This window comes from Lepisosteus oculatus, chromosome 7 (genome assembly GCF_040954835.1).
Source record: "Lepisosteus oculatus isolate fLepOcu1 chromosome 7, fLepOcu1.hap2, whole genome shotgun sequence".
In the NCBI taxonomy this organism is placed as follows: Eukaryota; Metazoa; Chordata; class Actinopteri; order Semionotiformes; family Lepisosteidae; genus Lepisosteus; species Lepisosteus oculatus.
In genome coordinates this window covers 33579274-33599399 of record NC_090702.1, presented here as the reverse complement: position 1 = coordinate 33599399, position 20126 = coordinate 33579274, and the positions used below count along the sequence as shown (strand labels likewise).

General features: G+C 39.7%; 1 protein-coding gene across 2 annotated transcripts in view; it reads left to right on the top strand.

The window, feature by feature from the left end:
* ube2h (ubiquitin-conjugating enzyme E2H (UBC8 homolog, yeast)) overlaps positions 1–20126 on the top strand; it is a 40455-nt gene that overhangs the window by 15142 nt on the left and 5187 nt on the right. Inside the window, exons 2-6 of one of the 2 annotated variants that reach the window (XM_006633426.3) lie at positions 11219–11295; positions 12532–12606; positions 14563–14602; positions 15967–16019; positions 16999–17127. In XM_006633426.3, the coding sequence (XP_006633489.1) occupies positions 11219–11295; positions 12532–12606; positions 14563–14602; positions 15967–16019; positions 16999–17127 (374 nt within the window). The remainder of the gene's footprint in view (positions 1–11218; positions 11296–12531; positions 12607–14562; positions 14603–15966; positions 16020–16998; positions 17128–20126) is intronic. The other variant, XM_015352584.2, reaches the window with a different exon arrangement.

Here is a 20126-nt window from a genome sequence, read left to right as displayed (position 1 = left end):
GGTTAAGGTCATTCACTTAAACTATTTTCTGACTTAATACTTCCTGTAAGTGCTTTTCATGGGTCCACCATAACGGTCTTCACAGAAGACCCTGCTAAAACATTTCCTTCTACAAGTGACCTGGAAAAAAGTTTTTACTCAGCAAAATTGTAACCACGTTGGCTGTGATTAATATAATGTTTGTGTAGGTGTTTTTCCTTTTAGTTTGGAGTTATCTGGAAAAAAAAGGTTATTGTGTTCTTTATGATCTTGAATTATTTTGTGTATGATAGGGGAAAAAGTTGAATTTCTGATAATGGTGTGACTCAAGTTTTGTGAGTTTTAATCATACCCCTTGGGATCTATCACCGTCTGAACACCAATTCAAAGTCCTTCACACTAGTATTAGCAGGATGTCTGCTTTTATTGCACGTTTGTATAAGGATCCTTCTAACACTTTATTCCTGGGGGAAACGGTGTGAGGTGAATACAGTCGAGAGCCGTAGAGCCTGTTTCCTCCGGAGGGAGGCTATTGCAATGCAAGACGCTTTGTCTGCTTGTGGGGGGGCACAGCCAGAGCCCAGCCAGGACACGTCCTCCGCCAGCCCGCTGAGGAAACTGAAGACGCAACAGCTGGGACGTCCACAAGAGCTGAGCTTTAAAACCAGGGCTGTGCTCGTAGGAAGCATGTGCTTCCGTTCATCAGTGTGAACCTGGTTTCATTAAAGCCCATTAGACATACGAGATGTGTTTCAGGATGGTAGACGCCTGAAAGAAGCTGCAGTTCGTGGCTGTTTATCATAAAGCCAGAGATGTTTTGTTCAAAGTTTAAACCGGCATTTTTTCTGTGGTAGCACACTGCAGCCATTTTCATTCTGGAGTCTTGTCTGAGTGTGTTTGTATCATGTTTAATTAGATATTAGGATGTTAAAACCGAATAATTCCCCATTTTCTCCTCCTCATCATTTACAGTGATGTGTAAACTGGAATTTGCTGTTATGAGTTTGGAAAATCTGCTTGAGTTTGGTGGTTGTTTTATTGTCCTTATTTTAAATCTTTATACACAGGAATATTTTCATGATCGTTTTTTTACAGTTTTGAAAAAGCATTGCTGTCAGCTACTGGGGGGGAAACCCCTCTGTCTGATAATTGGTTGGTTTTAATGGTTTTGCCCAGTGACTTGGTGTTTATTCCTGCCTTGTTGCTCTGAGGTAGTGAATTGGATCTAGCCTTAGGCTTGTCTGTGTGAGGTTTGCATGTTGTCCCCCGTCTCGTTACTTGCCCAGTTATTTTTGTTCGCTCTTTCCCTATAGCCAGTTTGGATTATCAGACTGGAAGGATGGATGAGCACTTGTTTTCTGGTTTAAAGTGGTGACTGCTGGGTTCTGTGAACTGTCATTAGTGTAAGCTGGGTCCCAGGATTGTATTTCCAACTAGCTTCAGAAATCTCTAGGGAGTAGAGCCGGCTGAAAGCACTGTATCCGTAGACCCGCTAATCAGTACTGAGGGCCTCTAGGCTGCTGCAGCACAAAAAGGAAGAGTTCATTTGGTTCTCACTGTGTCTGCATAATACAATAAATGTCAGTCCTTGACTAGACACTAAATATTTGTTCCGAAACCTACTTACAAAGACTTTTTTTAATCATAGAGGACTGCTGTTTAGTAGAACTTGATTTAATAAAATATTGTAAATACATTTTTTACCATGTGATAAATGAGAAATCAATCATGGGACTGTTCTAAAATGTACAAGAAATCTGCAGTCAGCGTTGATAGGGTTGCATATTGGAGTGAATTGTACCGCTGGCGCTTGAGGCACTAGCTCGTTCTGAAATCGTGATGGATGAGGGGGTGAATCGGTTTTCCAGTAGACCTGATTGTTTTTTTGGTTTGTGATGTGCAGAAATCTAGGCTACCTGTGAAGAAAGAAAAGGCGCTTTCATACTGAGAAGCTGTACGACAGTGGGGTGCAACAGCTTTGCATAATGGCCTGTGTTGAACTGAATCCAGCTCTGCTTGTGCTGTCATTTCCCAGGCCGCTGTTCAGAATCCTAGAGCACATAATAATCCCACTTGGCACAGTAGAGCATAGTCAATAAGTTCACATAACTAGCATGAGAGAGAGGACGAGATTGGACCAGAAATTAACAATAACGTTGATTGTTCTTTGAAACATAAGGTTGCTAAGAAGTCTTTTACTAACCCAAGTGGAGCATTGAGTCAAAGAGCTTTTATCAGTTTGCTCATTGAGGCACCAGCGTGGTTAATCTTGTAAGAAAGGTAGGACTGTGCTGAGAGCCGCTCTTAAACTAGGTGAGCTCATGTAATTATTGGGTGTGTGTACGCTTTCAGTATGTTTTGGAAATTTGGCCCCTCGTCACCCCAGAACAAAAGAAAATCACACTTCCTGCCTGTCATCTGTTGCGCCTTTGATTTAATGTGAAAGCGAGTTTTAGCTCTTGTGGTACAACTGAAGTCTGTTTAGAACAATTGCTCTCTTCTTGAAATACAATTTTACAAAGTCGGAAAAGTGAAGTTTGTACAAAAGCTACAGAATGAACCAGCTGCCTTGTTGGCTCTGATTTAACCTGATTTGTTGACTGGCTGCCATACTAACATTGTGGTGGTTCTCTTTCCTTTTCAGTTAAATATAGACTATTATCTTCTGGATTAAAAGTTAACTTTTACTTTAGTTAACTCTTATTTACCTGTTTCAGATAACTGAGTGCTAGACTAAAGTTATCCTATCTCAGAGTGCCTGCTGAGGTTGATGTTTAAATAAAATGAGTTTAATAATGTCCGTTTCCGACCCAGGGCTTGCTTCAAATACAGTAAATGGAAGGAAGAATATTATAAATAACATTTAAAGAACTACTTGTGTGGTTCAACAGAAAATTAATTCAGCAACTCGGCACTACTATTTTGTTTTAGTGAAAAGGTGGACAGATTGGAAAAATGTCCAAGTTAGTAGCCATCCTTCAGGTCCTTGTCATAAATGTGAAGTGCTTGTGTTGAGGGATGAGCTGATACTCACAGTACTGTTTATTTCCTCCTGCTAATTTTAGAATTGGCGGTGCTGTGGTTAGTGCTGCTGCCACATAGCTCTTGGGTCCTGGGTTGGCCTTCAGCCTCGGCAGTCTTTCTCTGTGTATTCCGCTTATTCTAGCCATTCTGGGAGTTCTCAGTGGGTGCTTCGGTTTCCTCCTGCCTGCTGAAGACGGGCTCTCTAGGTCTGGTTGCAGTTGTAAATTGTCCCCATCTTTGTGGCCCTATAAGGGGGAGGCATTCCTGTCCAGGCGATGAGCTGTTGTGTGCTCTGTCTGGCCTTCCACCCTGGTGCTTGCGAGAACAGTTTCAGCTCTGGCTTGCCCTGAGCCACTCCAGGTCATGGGGCTTTCTGAAATCGGGCCTGTGTGGTTTGGGAGTCTTTTTATGGTGTAAAATTGTGTTCAATCTATAAAAGTAAGAAGAGGGATGTTTTGGGCAATGAGACTGATTTAATAATCACATATTGTAAATACATTTCTTTTGCACGTGATTAAATGAGAAATCTGACTCTCGGGCCCTATGTAGAAAACCCAATTACAGCTAAAACTATTGCAGATGGAGATGCACAGGATAAGGTTTTTAGTATCCTGTTGCTAAAATGTTCTCGCCTTGTGGCATAAGAGGAGAGACCATCCTGCATGGTTGAGGCGCAAGCAGAAAAACCGCGGTTTTGCTCTGTCCCGCCAGCAACCCTAAGCTTCTCTTCAGGAGCGGCAGCCTGTGAAACTGCTCTTGGACACTGGTTGTCGTCACTAGTGCGTGTCTCTGACTATGTAGCCAAGAGCTCTCTCTGTGTGCAGGATCACATGTACGACTTGAGTACTGTAGAGGGGGGAACTGAGAGAAAAGCCTGGAATTAGATCAGGAAGGGATTGGCTATCATGAAACACAGGGATTCATTCCACCTTTCCAGGGAAATTCCAGCGTGTAATGAAAAGAAGAGGTAAAAAGAGTACTCTGTTTTTTTACAATAAGTGCTTTGATCACACTCCGATTTGCAAAGGAAGTGAAGATATTGGAAAACGGTCTGATGGAGGGGGGGAGTTAGATGTTTTGATAGGTGAAAATATTATTGCATGTAAAAAATGAGTCTGATATGAGACTTTAAGTATGAAATTTCTTTAGTGTTTTTAATTAAGAGAAGCTGTAATGAGCATGTTCAATTTATGAGCTGCGGTGGCAGTACAGTCACAGGACTGCAGTGAGCTCCAGTAATGTGTTATCCTGAAAGCATTAATATTTATTCTAGGTTTTATACAGCTGTGCACAGTGCACTTTATTCCAGCTTTGTGTACTCCCAGAATAATGTGAACATAGTCCAACTCACATAATTAGTAAGAAAATTGTTCAACACATTCGAATGGAAAAGGATTTGTATGATGTATGAGGAGAATGATACATAGTCAATTAACTGCATACGTTTTAAATATCCAAGGCTTAGAATCACAGCTTGTTTACAGTTCAGGTTTTTTTGTAGGTATGAGCATTATGTCAGTGTTGTTGGACATATTTAAATTTGTCCATGGCTGTCTCAGAAGATAACACCTTTATCCACAGAGGTATTAAACACTAGCTCAAAGCAGCAAGTGAAAGCTTTTATTTTGATGATTATGAAATGTTAAATGACTCCTCATCTAGTGTGTTGGGCTCTTAAATGAAGTACTGCCAACACAAGTTTGGCAAACATTTCTTTGGCCACTTTTCACAGCTTGTAACTTTATAGTGCTTGCCAGTAATGTCCTCAAAAACTGTCATTATTCTGGTTTTTACCTAAAGTAGGAAATGTTATCAGGTGTTCACACTATCATTCATACAGTTATTTATTATTGTTTTACATAAGAGATTTTTAATTAAGTCTCTAAGGGGCTTGTTGCAATAGATTAACAACCTTTTAATTTAAGGACTAGCAGACAGCACCCATCTCCTTTTCTCAATACACAGCATCTCCAGTCAAACAGGCTATTTTTAAGTGAAGAATTCAATACCAGCTTTCTAGAGTTGCTGTTTGCAGGTTACTGTGGATGTGCATTTGTTGTAAATTGTCATAATGCTAAGTTCATAAAGATTTGCAGCATTTTTTTATTTTGTGGACATTTTTTTAGTAATTTTAGAAAATGGGCATGTTTAAAGTATGATAAATTATTTTCTGTGTTGACACCTAGATGTCAGAAAATAATTTTTCCTGATGGAGGTAACTTATTGTTGTCTTATTACACTGTTGTTTCCAGCTCCAGCTTGCATGAGCTCCTCTACGACCAGGACTGAACTCTCTCATTTTCCATACAGTGGCGGCACATCTCTGAACAGACAGCTTGGATGTTCTGTTTAATACTTTCTTCTGTGAGGCAATAAGACAGTTGGCATTTTATGCGGCACGCCTAAGATTACCAGTTCTCTTTAAAAAGCTGCTGTTATGCCAGATGAGAGGAGGAAAAATCAGCACGTCTTGTCGACAACAAGGAGTACATATGGTCCTTCCTGCGTTGCCTCAATCAAATCAAATCCTAAAACCGTCATTAGTAAATTCATTACCACCACACTTGCTACTTACTGACAGGGAAGCATTGTTCGAATGCTGATGTGCAGTATGAGTGTGTAAGTGTGTAGTTCACTAGTCTAAAACCCAAGCGCCCTGTGTTGCAGGGGAAGTGATCTGAACGGGTTTTAATGCCATTATGCGAGAATGTTTATCACACAGCACACTATTATTAAAATAATTTGACTCTGTGGCTAATTCCAAACTAGTCACCTGGAGCTGCCTAGTATCCACACACCAGACTGCGGTTGTGGAATTCAGTAAATCAACTTTCTAGTCTCGCTTATCTCAAGAAAAGTGGTTTCCTTGCATTCGGTTACAGTGAGGCAGCACATGAAGGTGCTGAGCCTCGTGGTGTCTTTTGAAAGCAGAGGTACCTCACCCTGGCCTGGAAAAAATGAAGCTTTGCTTTCGGTGGGTCAGTCAGTTCTTTATATTCTACAAAAGTATTTTTAGAAGTAATGTACAGTTTTATGTCCTCAGTTTTGATTTGGTGCAGTTATGACATTTTATTGTCTAAGCAAAAGGAAACTTCTTTTTCCAGCCCATGTCTTTCCTGTGCCGAGTCCTGACCTGAGCTGGCATTGTACAATCTCAGAAGCTTAAAATAAATCAAGGGCTTCATTTAACCCTTTCAGAATACTTGCTGATGAGATGACTCTTCCTCGAAACGGCAGCTATTCACCTGTGCAGCTAAAATAACTATTTCTTGTCATTATTGCGGCTGTATAGATACGTCTCCAAGAACACTTAAGTGCTATGTAGAATAGCAGAGTAGTTCACATGAAAGTAATAAACCTGATTCCTTCCTAATTCCTTGCTCTTAAGTTTGTTTTTATGTGTATCCTTTTTTAACTGGAGGTTGAAAGTTAAAAACAGTGTTCTCTAATACTCAATTTTACAGTGTTAAGTTTTTATAATTACAATAACAGGTATTCCTTAGCAGGTGACACATGTTGCAGTGGTTAGCATTGCTGCCTTACAGTGCTGCAGCAATGATTTCAAGTCCAGGGGTGCTGTCTGCGTGGAGTTTGTATGTTCTTCCCGTATTTGTGTGGGTTTCCATCCAAAGTCCAAAGACATGTGCGTGCGTCCGCCCTGAGGTGGACTTGTGTCCCATCCAGGGAGTATCCTGCCTTGTGCCCACTGCTAACTGGGATAGGTTAGAAAATGGATGGATGTATATTCCTTAGCTTTCTTTTCAAATGCTCTATAATTTACAATAACAGATATAATTTATTGGGGACAAGGAATCACATCCTCAGACATTAAATGACCTAAAGCTTAGTATCTGGGATTGCAGTCTAAGAAAGTGCTTCATAAAATAGAGCACCATTTTAAAGCCCCAGTGTTTGAAGATTGACATTGGAGAAACCCTCTCTTCTAAGAGTGTCTGTGTCTTATGAAAAGACTCATATGGGATAATCATTACAGTTACTGGAGATGACTGTTAGACAAACGTTGTCTAGGCTTAGAAATTTCCTGTGCACGTTTTTTGATTGCTTAGAGTATTTGAAAGATTTTGCTGGTATCAAAATGTACTTTAGTGAAGGAAAAGTGTAACTGTAAATCAAATAAGCCTCCTTTCATTTTCAGCCCCAATCAAAAACCACTTAATTACTGCCAAAACTGATTATCTAGGCAGAAGAAACACTCAACTTAAAAGCTGTGGTATAAACACATCAAATATTAAAAGTATTTTAATGAATATTCCAGCACGATCAAGAACTAGGAAATTTAGCAAGCAGATATCTTATTTTTAAGGTTGGGTATCACTTTATGTGCACATGTATCGCAATTCCAAACAAGAATGAAAGTATGACCGCTGAATTTCAAGGCATACGTGGGTTGATTTCACATTGCACTGCAACTTAAATTGTTCTTTTTATTTAATTCAAAAGCAGTGCACGTCGGCTGTGGCAGATGATGAAGGCAAGCTTTGGCTGGTGATGGAGACCAGCTCCTGCTTTTCTGAGACAGGGCTGCAACCCCCCGAAGGGAACGTATAGTCCTGTGATCTTGGAATCTGCTGTGCTGATGTGCTGGCTCCTATCACTGCCTCGCAGTGTCCAGGGAGTGGGAACCTGCTGCCAGATTTTGGTGGCAACAAGGGTGCTTGGCTACACTTTGGCAATGCAGACTGAGGACATGCAAATGAGCTGGGAGAAGAACTCCCAGTATTGACGTGTTGGAAGGCTGATGAGCCCCAGATTTTCTGAGAGGCGGCAGGAATCTTTTCCTTGTCCTCTGTGCTTGCGCTGTGTCCATGTATCCAAAAGCTATGAAGCAAAAACTGTGGTGTAATTTTTTGCTGCTTGATTACTACTTTTCTGTTGGGCATCAGCTTGTACTTATGCAGGCTAGGGATTGCTGAGAGTTTAGTTTCAGTTGAAGGTAATTCAGGTATTAGAGTTTTGCCAATGCAAAATGACAACATTAATTCCTTCTGTGTCCCTGAACTGGCTTACGAAATGTTGTTTCTGTTCAAGATGGTTTCTGGACATGCAGAGAAACACTGAAGAGACACAGCCCTGGCCCAAAACAGATTATTAGTATTGGGTGGAATGAAGTTCACATTATGAATAGTGGCTGTGACAATGTGATGTCACATTTCTGACCAGAAAGGGGTGTTTCCCCATGCAACATGTGAAGCAACTGCCAAATGTAGTATTTGACTGCCTTTGATGTTTTTGTATCCATCTAACCTGTTGGACAGGTACCGGTTTGGGAAATATCCCAAAGTTAAGTTGGGCTATGAATAACAATGATCCAAGACTGGCACCAGATGTTTTTTAATGAGTTTTGCCATGTGGTGACAAACATTATCAGTTTAAAAAAGGTTTTGCTTTAACAAGGGGACCTCTGATCTTGAATTGCTGTAAACATGAAGTTGTGCCTGGATTTTATAATGTCAGCTTTCATAATGTCATATCTGAGGGCTGACAGTTGATTTGCATTATGTAAGGCTTGTAAGAATGACTTCTTTCAGCATGGAAGGGCTATCCTGGTCCTGGTGGAGTGGTGTGTCTGCAGATTGTCTTAAGTCTTCAAAGCCCCAGCACCTGAAGAGTTGGGAGAAGATGTTACATTTGGTCCCATCAAGACGGTAATGAACTGATTGGGGCCATTAAGTGATGAGTTGGAATGAAAACTTTGCAGCTAAATAATATCTAGGAAAACTGAGTTAGACAAAACTGCAATAAACAAACTAAAGACCAATCAGTCTTCTACAGCATACAGTTAGGAGGGGAAAATTTTGACCAGAACTCCTCAAACAAGCCTCAAGAACTGTTGATGGCAACGATGTGTATATGATGGGATATTTTTACATTGAGAAAGCTTTTGATGATAATCCTCATAAAATAATCATTCTCAAATTAAGTTCCAGAGGAACCCAATATATGCGCCTTGATGGAGTACTGGTTAAAGGCCATACTCTCCAACTGGGCAGATTAAAGCAATCATGTCATAGGATGTGAACTAAAAACGTAAGTCCTTTATAAGCATGCTGTGCTTCCCAATGTACATCAAAGTTTACAGTATACTATCTTAATTGGGAAATTTGCAATTGAGAGAAACTGATGTGGAAAATAGAACCAGTGGCAAGGGTTTTAAAAAAAGAATTAGACAACCATGGAGGGGAGACACATGGCAATGGAATTTAACATTTCTAAGCGCAAAGTGATCTACACAGAAAGTAGTACCACTATAAATATCACATGGGTGAATCTGAGCTGGAGGAAATTGTGCATGAAATGGATATGGGTGTTGATCCAGGTTTGTCTATGTCTTTATGACAATGTGGATGAACAACATTTTCACGCTGGGTAGTGAAACAAGGACAGGGGTCACAGTTGCAAACCATTTAAAGGAGTGAATATAGGAAGCACTTTCTTACAGAGTTATGGATATCTGGCACAGGCCTCCCAGTCAAGGAGTTGAAGCCCAACCTTGGTGTTCCTTTAAGAGGTGGACAAGCAGTCTTCAATTAACTTAGCAATTAAAGTACCAAATGAGAAAGATGTGTGAGCTCCTCTTTTTTTGCAGTCTTTATGTTCAAACAAAATAACATTCAAAATCATTCTATCTGCTACTGATCACTGGATTCAAGTATGTCTTATGCTATGAAAAATATAGTGCATAAAAAAAGAGCATTTGTTTTCTCAGACTGGGGAAAATCTTCAGAGAAGCTGAAACTGCAATGGAAACAACAGCTAACAATGGTTTTCCTATTCAGTTTGTCAAACAAGAGTGCAACCTAGAGGGAATTCCTGTATTGATCTAGTTTTTTCAAGCAGTCATGATAAAGAAATGTTAGAATACTGTTGGGAAATCGATCACATGGGTTTGCTTTGAAGTAGATTTTGAAACTGTACAGGTAGAGTCCCAGACAATGGCTCTTAGTTTCAGGAAAGCACACAAGGAATAAGGTGAGTATAAAGAGCAGTACAGTGGAATAAGATGAGGAATTGGTTAACAATGCATGGCCACGTTTTAAGCGTTTGAATTGCCTACTCTTGAGATTTAATCTATTCTGTCCTTCTAGAAATCGGTGGCTGCAATTGCTGAGAAAGTTGTACTTTTTGGGGAAATGGCTAAAACATTAAATATTTCTCAAGTGTTTCTTCCTTTGGAAGTCAACAAACTGTCCTGGTTTGAGGAAGGACAAAGTTCTGTATTTAATATTATTAGCATAGAAGAGACTGGTTATACTGGTTTTAGAAGCACCTGAGACAAATACATCTTTAAGCCCTAATAGTATTCAGTCAATTGTATTAAAGAGAAGAAAGGGTATTATTTATAACAATGCTCTTTAAAAGCTATTCAAGATAGGGTTAACATCCATGGACTAGAAAAATGATAGCGTAACACCCAATCAGTAAGAGGTTAGCCAAACTGAAGAATTGTACACTAATAAAAATTAATTCGGTTATTGTTTCAGTTAACTAACTTCTTTGAACAAGCAACAATAGTTATGTATACTGTGTGGTATATTTAGATTTTAAGAAGTTTAATAAAGTACTACAGAAGAGGATTTCTTGAATTGAAAGTTGTAGCCTTGAGTGGAATGAGAAACGGTTTAAGGGTTTGAAAATGACATTGCTCTTCTGGAATTTGTGCAGAGAAGAGTGACCAGGTTCATTCTTCCAGCTGCTAGACCGGTGGAAACTACAGGGGGAGTTTTAAAATGGCTGACTCTTCTTGCTCGGCCACATTGAAGCTGATATACTGCCCTCTTCCTGGACAAGGCTGCGAGACCCTCGGATCAGTTTGTGACTAACCAAACGGGTTGGAAGAGTCCAATGATCTTCTCTCATTTGTCGCCTTTACCTTCTAATGACAGATGCAAGCATGCTGAACATGCGTTTCAATTTTATTTAACTTTTATTTAGTTGAGAGTGACTTCCGGCCTGAGTTGCTTCAGTGTGGCCCACACTGAATTTTTTTTAATCTGTATCTGAATTTTTCATGTGAATGTTTGACTTTTCAACGAGGATTAATTTTTTAAAAATACATCCCAGTAGTCTCTTTTATGTGATTAGTGTTTACAGCTTGTTTGTAAATGTCCTTATTACTCATTTTAATTGCAGGGCCAATAATCCAATTAAAAGCATATCATGTGTGTAAAATGCTTTATCCTTAACTTGTGTACAGTATTGAGAGCAAACATGAAGTCACCATCCTGGGAGGACTCAATGAATTTGTAGTGAAGTTTTATGGACCACAAGGAAGTAAGTTTCTATGTTAACATCTTACCTTATTTTTACAAAGGGATTATTGCTGCTTTCTGTCTTCATATGACCAGTTGCACTGGGACAGTGTTTATGAATGTGAGAAGGCTTAGAACATTAAGTCTGGTTAACAATTTCAGTCCTCTAATGAGATTGCATTCATTTGAAACACTTTCAATTTTCGGTCTCTAGCCTTTGGTGATTAGATATCGAAAGTATTCGGTTTCTGCCTAATTTACCTGTAATGACAAACGCATATAACTTTTTAAAAGTATTTTAATAATAATAAACTTTATTTTCTATATCACGCCTTTAAAGGTGGCTTCTCAAAGCGCTTTACAGGAACTCAGTATGTATTTTTAATGTATGTTACTGTGTCCTGTTAACGGTTACCTTTCATGTAACTAAATATTTTTGTTTTATTGCTTTTTTTGCCAGCTGTTTATTCTCCCAGAAATATAACAAATATGATTTAAAAGGTAATCTTGTACAAATATAGACACTCTTGTAAGTGCAGGGGATTTTGTGGTGAAAAGAAACAGCCCCCATGTTTTCTATTTAAAGCTGAGTCTGGTAGAGAGTTAATGGGAGTAAGAAACACTGCTCCCACTCCTGTTTCCTGTCCACGGCTCGTGACAAACTGGAGTTTTCCAGCTTGCTCTACTGGTCATCCAAGCTAAGAGTTCATACCGTGTCTGCCATGTGGTGAAACTTAAAAAGCTCCGATACGTCAGTTATTTCAGTTGTGAGAAACTAATGAGAATAAAGCACGGCCCTCTCAGTACCAGCCCAAGTGGTATTTTACAAACCAATATACCTCATTATGAGGCCTGATAACTTCTCTTCGAGCCACTGCATTTGCTTCCCACAAGTGTTGAAACTTTTTATTCCCTCCCTCCTTAAAAGTTAGTTTAATAAATATTCTGCAATTTTTAGGATTTTGCGGAGACTATTTTCTTGTCTCTGCGTCTTCACCTAGTAACACGGTGTGTTCGATCTGGTGCTTCCTCGCGGCCCCCTTGCTAACCAGTATAACAATCCAGAGACCCACTTGGCAGCAGAGTACACCTGTGTGAGGACTTTCATAGCTAAATGCTCACTGGGGCTTAGTTTCTCTTAGTTATTTGGTAATGATTGATCCTGTTGTTTTATCAGTCTGACTGGAAATGGTGCAGTGTGGATATGTGTGCAGTGCTATTCGAGATATTCTGTCTTTTGTCTCTTTTTTTTTTTTAGCACCGTATGAAGGGGGCGTGTGGAAGGTGCGAGTAGATCTACCCGACAAATACCCTTTCAAATCTCCGTCAATAGGTATGTCCTTGGCTTTACAGCACAGGGTTCTCTCCTCTCTTGAGTCAAGTGCTTTGAAGTGAACCAACGATAGCTTTCTTCACAATAATGTCTGTCATGCGTAAGCTCTTTTGTTTTGAACTGCCAGTAACTTTATATACTATCCATCTGGAAATGGCCGTGTCAGCTAGGCTTACGTCTGACTCTCACACCAGTACGGAAGGGCTAAGCAATTTGCGAGCTTTCCTCTTGATCGTGCTCAGTCAAGCAATCCACAGTTTTGTTGTGAATGGCAAAACTTGATGTCCATAGCACAGTTAGCATGAGATGCGGTAGTAATGGGGCTTTCCTTAGTTACACTTTTCAAGGGTCAAAGGTAGCAGAGGAAGTGCTGGTTAACTGAAGCCAAAGCAAATCCTGTGGCACCACTTGAGGAGTCCTGTTTGCAGGTTAGCTAATGACTTAACCTGCCGATGTGCCGAATACTGTGGATTTTGTGAGCTCTACCCTCATTCCCAATGACTAGCTCTTCTGTTTGAGCCCCTCGGCAGTCGTTCGTCTTGGTACATGTGAGCATACTCCATTTTCCACCCACCCACTTTGGAATGTCCAGTTATCAGCTCAGCTTACTGCTGCTGTCCTTGTGCCATACGGAAAGAACGAAGGGCCTGTTCTTACTCTCCCGAGACACGGCCACCTGTCGGAGCCAGGCGGTTTACAGGCAGCCAGCTGTGCAGTCTCACAGGACAGAGGGCGCTGATGAGAGCGCCTCCATGTCTCTCGCCGAAGTCACTGCAGACTCGCAGGGAGCTCCCCGTTGCAGGAAAAACCAAGGAAGTCCTGGCACCCCTGCTCATCTTATCCTACTGGTGCTTGGCAAATTCTGCACCACCCCTTGAGTCCTTGGGGAATCGTGGTGGGTCACAACCCTGGGTCACATCAGTCAAATCATCCGACTGATGTGACCCAGACTTGAACCTACTACATCTGGGGTAATAGTGTCAACCCCTGCTCCGTATGAGTGCCGTTATTGGTTGACCTTGGAAGCCCCAGTTAAGCTTTCTTCTGATCATGTCTTTCAGTATAGCTGACAGACAGTTGGACTGTATAGCCAACCATTACATTTTATATCCATTTACAGTAAATGACTTTCCTTCTAGAGACTCCCTCTTGCACCTGCAACAGATTGAAGAGGTTGAGGTCTTCAGCATTTTGAATAGAATTGACAATAGGTATTTCAGATTTGGTGATCAGGATAAAGAGATCTCACATGATGTGTATATATAAAACACCGGATTGCACCAGTGCATGGATTGGATTGTGGAAGCAGTGATGCTGGGATGTTGCTGTCTAGGCTTGAGGTGGTGATAAATCACTTTGTTTTTAGAAAAATGATAAGCTTTAATAGCCTGTTCTCATCATTAGCTTTTCTTGTATCCTTGTTTTACTACACTTTTTTCATCCTATAGATATATTTAAAAATGATTTTTTTTTTTCAGATCCTGTAAAGATATATTATTTCTATATTAGTTTTTCTTCCAGAAACAGTAGCTGGAAAGTTTATGAAGGGTGTTTTTTGTGTATGATGAGCATTTCACTATAGTAAAGCAGGAGATAAAAATAATTTAAGACAGTTTCCTGTCTTATGTTCCTTATAGATTTTTACGTCACTGTGTATAAAAGTTTACATGATTTAAAAGTACTGTAGTATTTTGCTGCCATGTTTGGTTCAGAGGTATGATATCTTGAGGCCAGCTCTGATTGTGTCAAAATGAATAGTACATTGAAAATGATGTGACGTTTTGGGCAGATAACAGGTCAGTCAGATATTAGTATGTAATTCTTCACTCAAAAAACTGAGCAATGTTGTGCTCTCTTTATTTCAAAAGTTTTAAAATGAATAAAGCCACCTTTCTAAGAAATGTAAGAGTTTATCTAATCAGTTTAAGTACTGATGTCATCTCTTCTCTTGTGCAGGATTCATGAATAAAATATTTCATCCCAACATTGACGAAGCGTAAGTTGAACATACATTTTCATATCCCACAGCCAAGTGTTATAACAATAGATGATAAGCAGCCTGAAGGGCAGTATCTTCAGAATGTTACCAACACCCTGTGCTCAAATATGTAATGTGTTGCAGCATTGTTTTGTAAGTGATGATCTTGTTTAAGTTTTGATGATCTTTATTGAAGTTGTGTAAACCATAATATTTATAAGAGCTTGTCCCTCTTAAAGGGGAACTGCAGGCCCAATTATATTCAGACGGGTTATTAAATCTAGGTAACAAAATTAATTGATGGTATCACAAAATGTTACCAAATTCAAATTGGGTGCAAAATCTTGGACTTTGTGAAAGTACTGTATGGTGCAGTGTTATCGCAGGCAGACGAGAAACCACTGGTCTCGCCACTGGCAAGAGTGAGAGTTCGTGCAAATTGCGAAATGAGAAACGTGGTCTCCTAACAATGTTGATTATTGTGAGTATTTTAGTTGGTTAGCAGATGGGGCTTTTTTTGCAATACTTAAATGTATCTAAAAAACATCACCTCGTATGTGTTGGTTTAATGAAAATGCTATAAATATAGCAGCAAGATTTGCTAGTGAAAATTGATGCTTTTTTGTCATTGCAAGTTTAGTTCTGGGTCACAGTCGGTGACAGGAATTTGGTGCTACACACACATGGAAACTTCAACTCTTGTGATGTAAACTGGGGGTTGAACACATTAACGTGTACTTGGTAGTTTCATTGTGGTTTGAAATGCACTTATCATTCCCAATTCATTATAACCCCAAAAGTGGTTCCCTTTTAACAGTTGCAAATCTCAGTACTGTATCTGGGGATAAATTGGGTTTGCAGAATGTGAATTTTATATAAAGTGGCATCAGTGGCATGATGAAAATTTGCTTTGCAAATAACTACTAGAGACCAATTGTAAACTAACACTTAAGTGAAACAGAGCTGGGTTATAAACTTGGGCGCCTTGCGTGTGTTATATTTGGACAGGAAACATATCTGACAGAGATCGGATTAGTAGGGGTAAAAGCAAATATAGCGACATCAGTCAAAATCAATTTCCTGATAAAGTGACTACCCAACCAACTGAGAATAGGTGAAAGCTACCTTAAATTTTGAGGGCTAAATCCGTGTTTGTTTCAAAAAGAAAAGTCCTCTAAAGTGAATTTCTTTTGCAAATGGACATGAACCTTTTTGTGTTTCAGTGTTTTTTAGCTCGAAATTGGTTTATGAAGCATCCCATTTCCCTATGGGTTGTGTGCTTTGTGACGTGTATGTACGAATGAGGGCTGAACGGCAGTTGTTGAGTCAGTGAGGAATGTGCCACACAATGTTGTTTTTGAAAGCTGCCCTTTCTCTTTCAGGTCAGGAACTGTGTGTCTAGATGTAATTAACCAAACATGGACAGCCCTCTATGGTGAGTTTATTGGATTCAGAGTCTCGTGGTTCAGGGCTTGTTCCTGGAGGAGTGATTAACACGAGTGATGCACAGTGTCCAGAGTGTGGAAGGAAGTGGCCTGCCTGAACAGCGCTGTAGCTTTGGGGGCGAATATTCTGGTGTCTAATCCTCTTACTGTACGTTAACGCTAACAAGGTAATTCCTAGAGCGATCAAGGTCAGAAAACTGTGCTGCTCTGGGAGAAAGCTGAAAGGGGCCTATTTTGTGTAATGCAAGGCATTCTCATTCACAAGTAATTGCTTCAAAGTGGTTTTGTCATGGTCAGTACCTTGGAGACTGTCCATGCTGGAGCATCGCCAGGTCAAAACCACATTTTCAGATGAGTAGAATGCTGAAAGAAGTGAAGTTATGGATTTAGGGAAAGGGGGGGAAAATGCTTGTTTTTCTTCTCTTTTATAAGGAAAATTTAAAGGTTTGCCTATAGGAGAAATTGGAACAGCAAGTTGAAATGATGAGAAAAACATGTGGCCATACAAAAGCAATAGTAGCATGAGGTAATTCTGAATTTATGAGGGAGTGATTTACCACTGCTGACTTCTGCTGTTTGTGATACAAGCTAAATGTCAGTGCCCTTTTATTTAGTGCACAGAATGTTAATTCTGTGCACATTATAGACCAAATTAGTATTCTCTGTCATGCTTTCTATTTTTTTAATTCTTGAAATGAAATGAGGCCTTGGATTTAAATTTGCAAAACAGTGCCACCTAGGAGGGTTTTGAAGTAGTGCAGATGCAGCTCATCACAGTACAGAAACGGAACTGCAATGTTTGCACCTGTATTGAGCATTTCATTATTTGTCAGCTACTTAATTAAGTGTTCTGACAGCTTCTTCTAACTAAAAATCTACGTTAGTGTTGAAGTCTTTACTCAATACCTTGTATTCACAATGTTATTTATTTGGAACATCATTGTGTTTTTCATCCTTTTCCATTTGTAGACCTTACCAATATATTTGAATCGTTCCTGCCTCAGCTGCTCGCCTACCCGAATCCTATAGATCCTTTGAATGGAGATGCGGCAGCCATGTATCTCCACCGACCAGAAGAATACAAGCAGAAAATTAAAGGTAGGTTCTTTGCCGGCTTGGGAGAGTTCTCGAAATGAATTCCCATCAGCAGTCATTCCCTCATGGGGGGACTGCTGTTGTCACACAACCTGAGAGGTGCAGCGGTGCAAGTGACAAGGTACAGGTTTCTAAACAGCCCTGGCGTTTGCTCAGACCGGGCTCCCCTGAGAGGGTAGCGTGATGTAAATACCATGATGTGACACCCCCTTTTGCATGAAGCGTATAGGAAGCTAATCACTGCATGATTCATTTTATGCTTTGATCTGTGAGCATTGGATCAAAATGATTCAATCTTCCAGAAATATATTAAATGCACTAATTATAGCCGTCATTTGGACGGAGTACTGTATAGTGTTCTGAAATATCATACTCAGCATGATTGTGATTGTTTCATTATTTCAAATTGTAGACCTTGTGACAGAACTCGGATCCGAAATGCTGACTAAACCAAAGCAGCTGTGGACTGGGGGAGTTTTTATGTAATGCGCATTGGGATCTTTTTGGATCAAAATCTCTGCACAAATGCAATGAGTTGCTGATGTTCTTCTTTCTATCGACACCTTCTCCTTTCTGGTGAAGATTCCCTGTTCCATCATAGAAAGGATTCCTCTATGATGCGTTAGATTTTGGACATAAATACATAGACACCTCTCATAATAAGTATTAGGATTCTGATTTCCTGTTTTAGTTAAGCTTGACTAATTGAAATGTACGTTTAAAAATGTCACACACTTTTTAAGTGTGATCTGTCACTTGAAATCAGTTTTTTTTTCCCGTCTGTGTAAGTGCTGGTAGAAGTCTCTAAGGCACATCTTAATGTCTAAATTAGTATTTCTTCACCTGAAGACAGGCCCTTACTGAAATTAAGGTTAATTTGATGAAACCTCTTAATTTTTTCCAACTTTATATCTCGCAGCTTAACGAGGGGCGGTTTTTATGGGCTTGAAAAGGAAGGAGTAAGAAAAACACAGCAGCCAAAGCAATTTTGTCTGGTGTTTAAGCAACTGGAACAAGCTCTTAGTTTTAAATGAACAATGCCAACTTATTGCACAAGAACAATCCAGTAATCTGCTGCTGTTGTTTCTTATATAATGTTTGAATTGACAGGTGTCTTTTTGTTATATGCCATTACACCAAATGTGTTGCTGCCTGTTTAAGAATTTTTCACAGCCAGCACTAGGAGCGTAAGGATCTGCAGATGTGCCCCTCTGACACGCCCACCTGTTAAAGCCATTCAAGCCATTCGTCTTCTGAGTGTCATGCTGGAGAGTTAGCTCAGACTTGAGGAGTGGCACATCTCTTGATGTTGCACCGAAAGCCATATTAATATGCACCATACCCCAGCAGTGTTCAGACAATTATATGCTGCTGCTTAGAGGAGGCAGCTAATGGAGGCTAATGATAGAGCCACCTTTACTAGAAACTCAAAGATAAACATTCATGCAGGCTTTAAAAATGTCAGCAGTCTCAGTCTCTCATGGCTTTGGTCACTACGTTCCACATACAAAGTGCTGAACATGAACAGGTCCACTCATTGTGTGGAAGAGTAAGAAGACCTGAATCAGCAGATCTCAAATTAGAAAATATAAGAAAGGGTTACAAGAAAAAAAGAGATCATTTGATAGTGGCTAATTATGTGGATATCATCCAGTTATAGATTCCATGAGTGTAGACCTAAAGCTAATTAATCCTTAGGATAACCTATAGTTGCCTCATATGTAAGCTGATACACAAGGGTCACAGAGTTCTGGTCATTCAAAAGCCCGTTTAGTACCATAGGTGGTGCCCCAGTAAGTAAGGCTTTACAGTAGGCTAATTTTGGTGAGATTAAGGCACATCAGGTGGCAAATTTGCTAACTGAACAACATTTCATAGCTTAAGTATTCCTTTATGATGGGCATAACAGGCATTTCAAATGGCATAAAAAGTGTAAAAATTTGAAAACAGATTTCTTTTATCACCAAGGCACCAATTGGCTCCATACCAACACTGAAGCCTGAAGCTTTGCAAGATTTATGTCTGATGTCTGTGAACATGTCCTCAGTCTTGTCAGAGATTCTCTTAAATTTCTGGCAGGTACCTGTAAAGTATACAAACTTTAGTAGCAGCATCTACTGATGAAATTGAAAAAGTCAGGAAGTCACACCAAAATGGGAATATTTATTGAATGACACTTCAAGTACAGTATAGTACATGAGCAGTCAGGATGTTTGCACTTCCTTCAAATATCTTTCAAAATAAATGGGTCCAAGGTGTAGCTGAGCCATCATCTGAAAGTAATAATGGTAGAAATAGGAATCTTGAATAGCAGACAGGAAAGATTAAGATAATTCCAAAAGTAGAAATAGTTTGACTCATCTGCAGCCATGCAATACTCAAGGGACATGACAAAAGAGCTTTCAAACACTGGACTCTCCATCTAAGCTTTAATGAGACAGTCCAGATACAGCAGACATTTTGTGGTCCTGCCAACCAAAACTGAAGGACTGGTTTTATTTTTGGCTTCAGAAAGCTCAAAGAATCCAGCAGAGTTTTAAACACTCACACAAAGAACTTCACGAAGTTTGCAGGCAAAGTTTTATAGTGGGCTGAATTTTGAAACATGACTGAAAATAGGCTCAAGTCATTGTTCTACAGTATAGAAGCTATAATGGGTAACTTAAGTAAAACTGGACAGGTGTTAATTAAATAGGGGGTTGGGTGGTGAATATTCCACAATTAATTTGAGTGAATTTTAAACACATTTTTTGTACGCCTATATTTTTCTTTATATGCCTTAAAACTTTAGTGTACATGTGGGGATAAAGAGGTTAACAACCAAAGGTTTAGAATTATGGTGGATTGCAGTCAGAAAGATGTTTCAGTAGACTTATTCAGGACAGGGATGACTTAGATCAAGTTCCAAACAGAAGAGTTTAAATATGTCCAGTTAGACACATTTCCAAGAACAAAATCAATCATTATCTGCAGTGATGTGCCAATATGGAATATCTTGCACA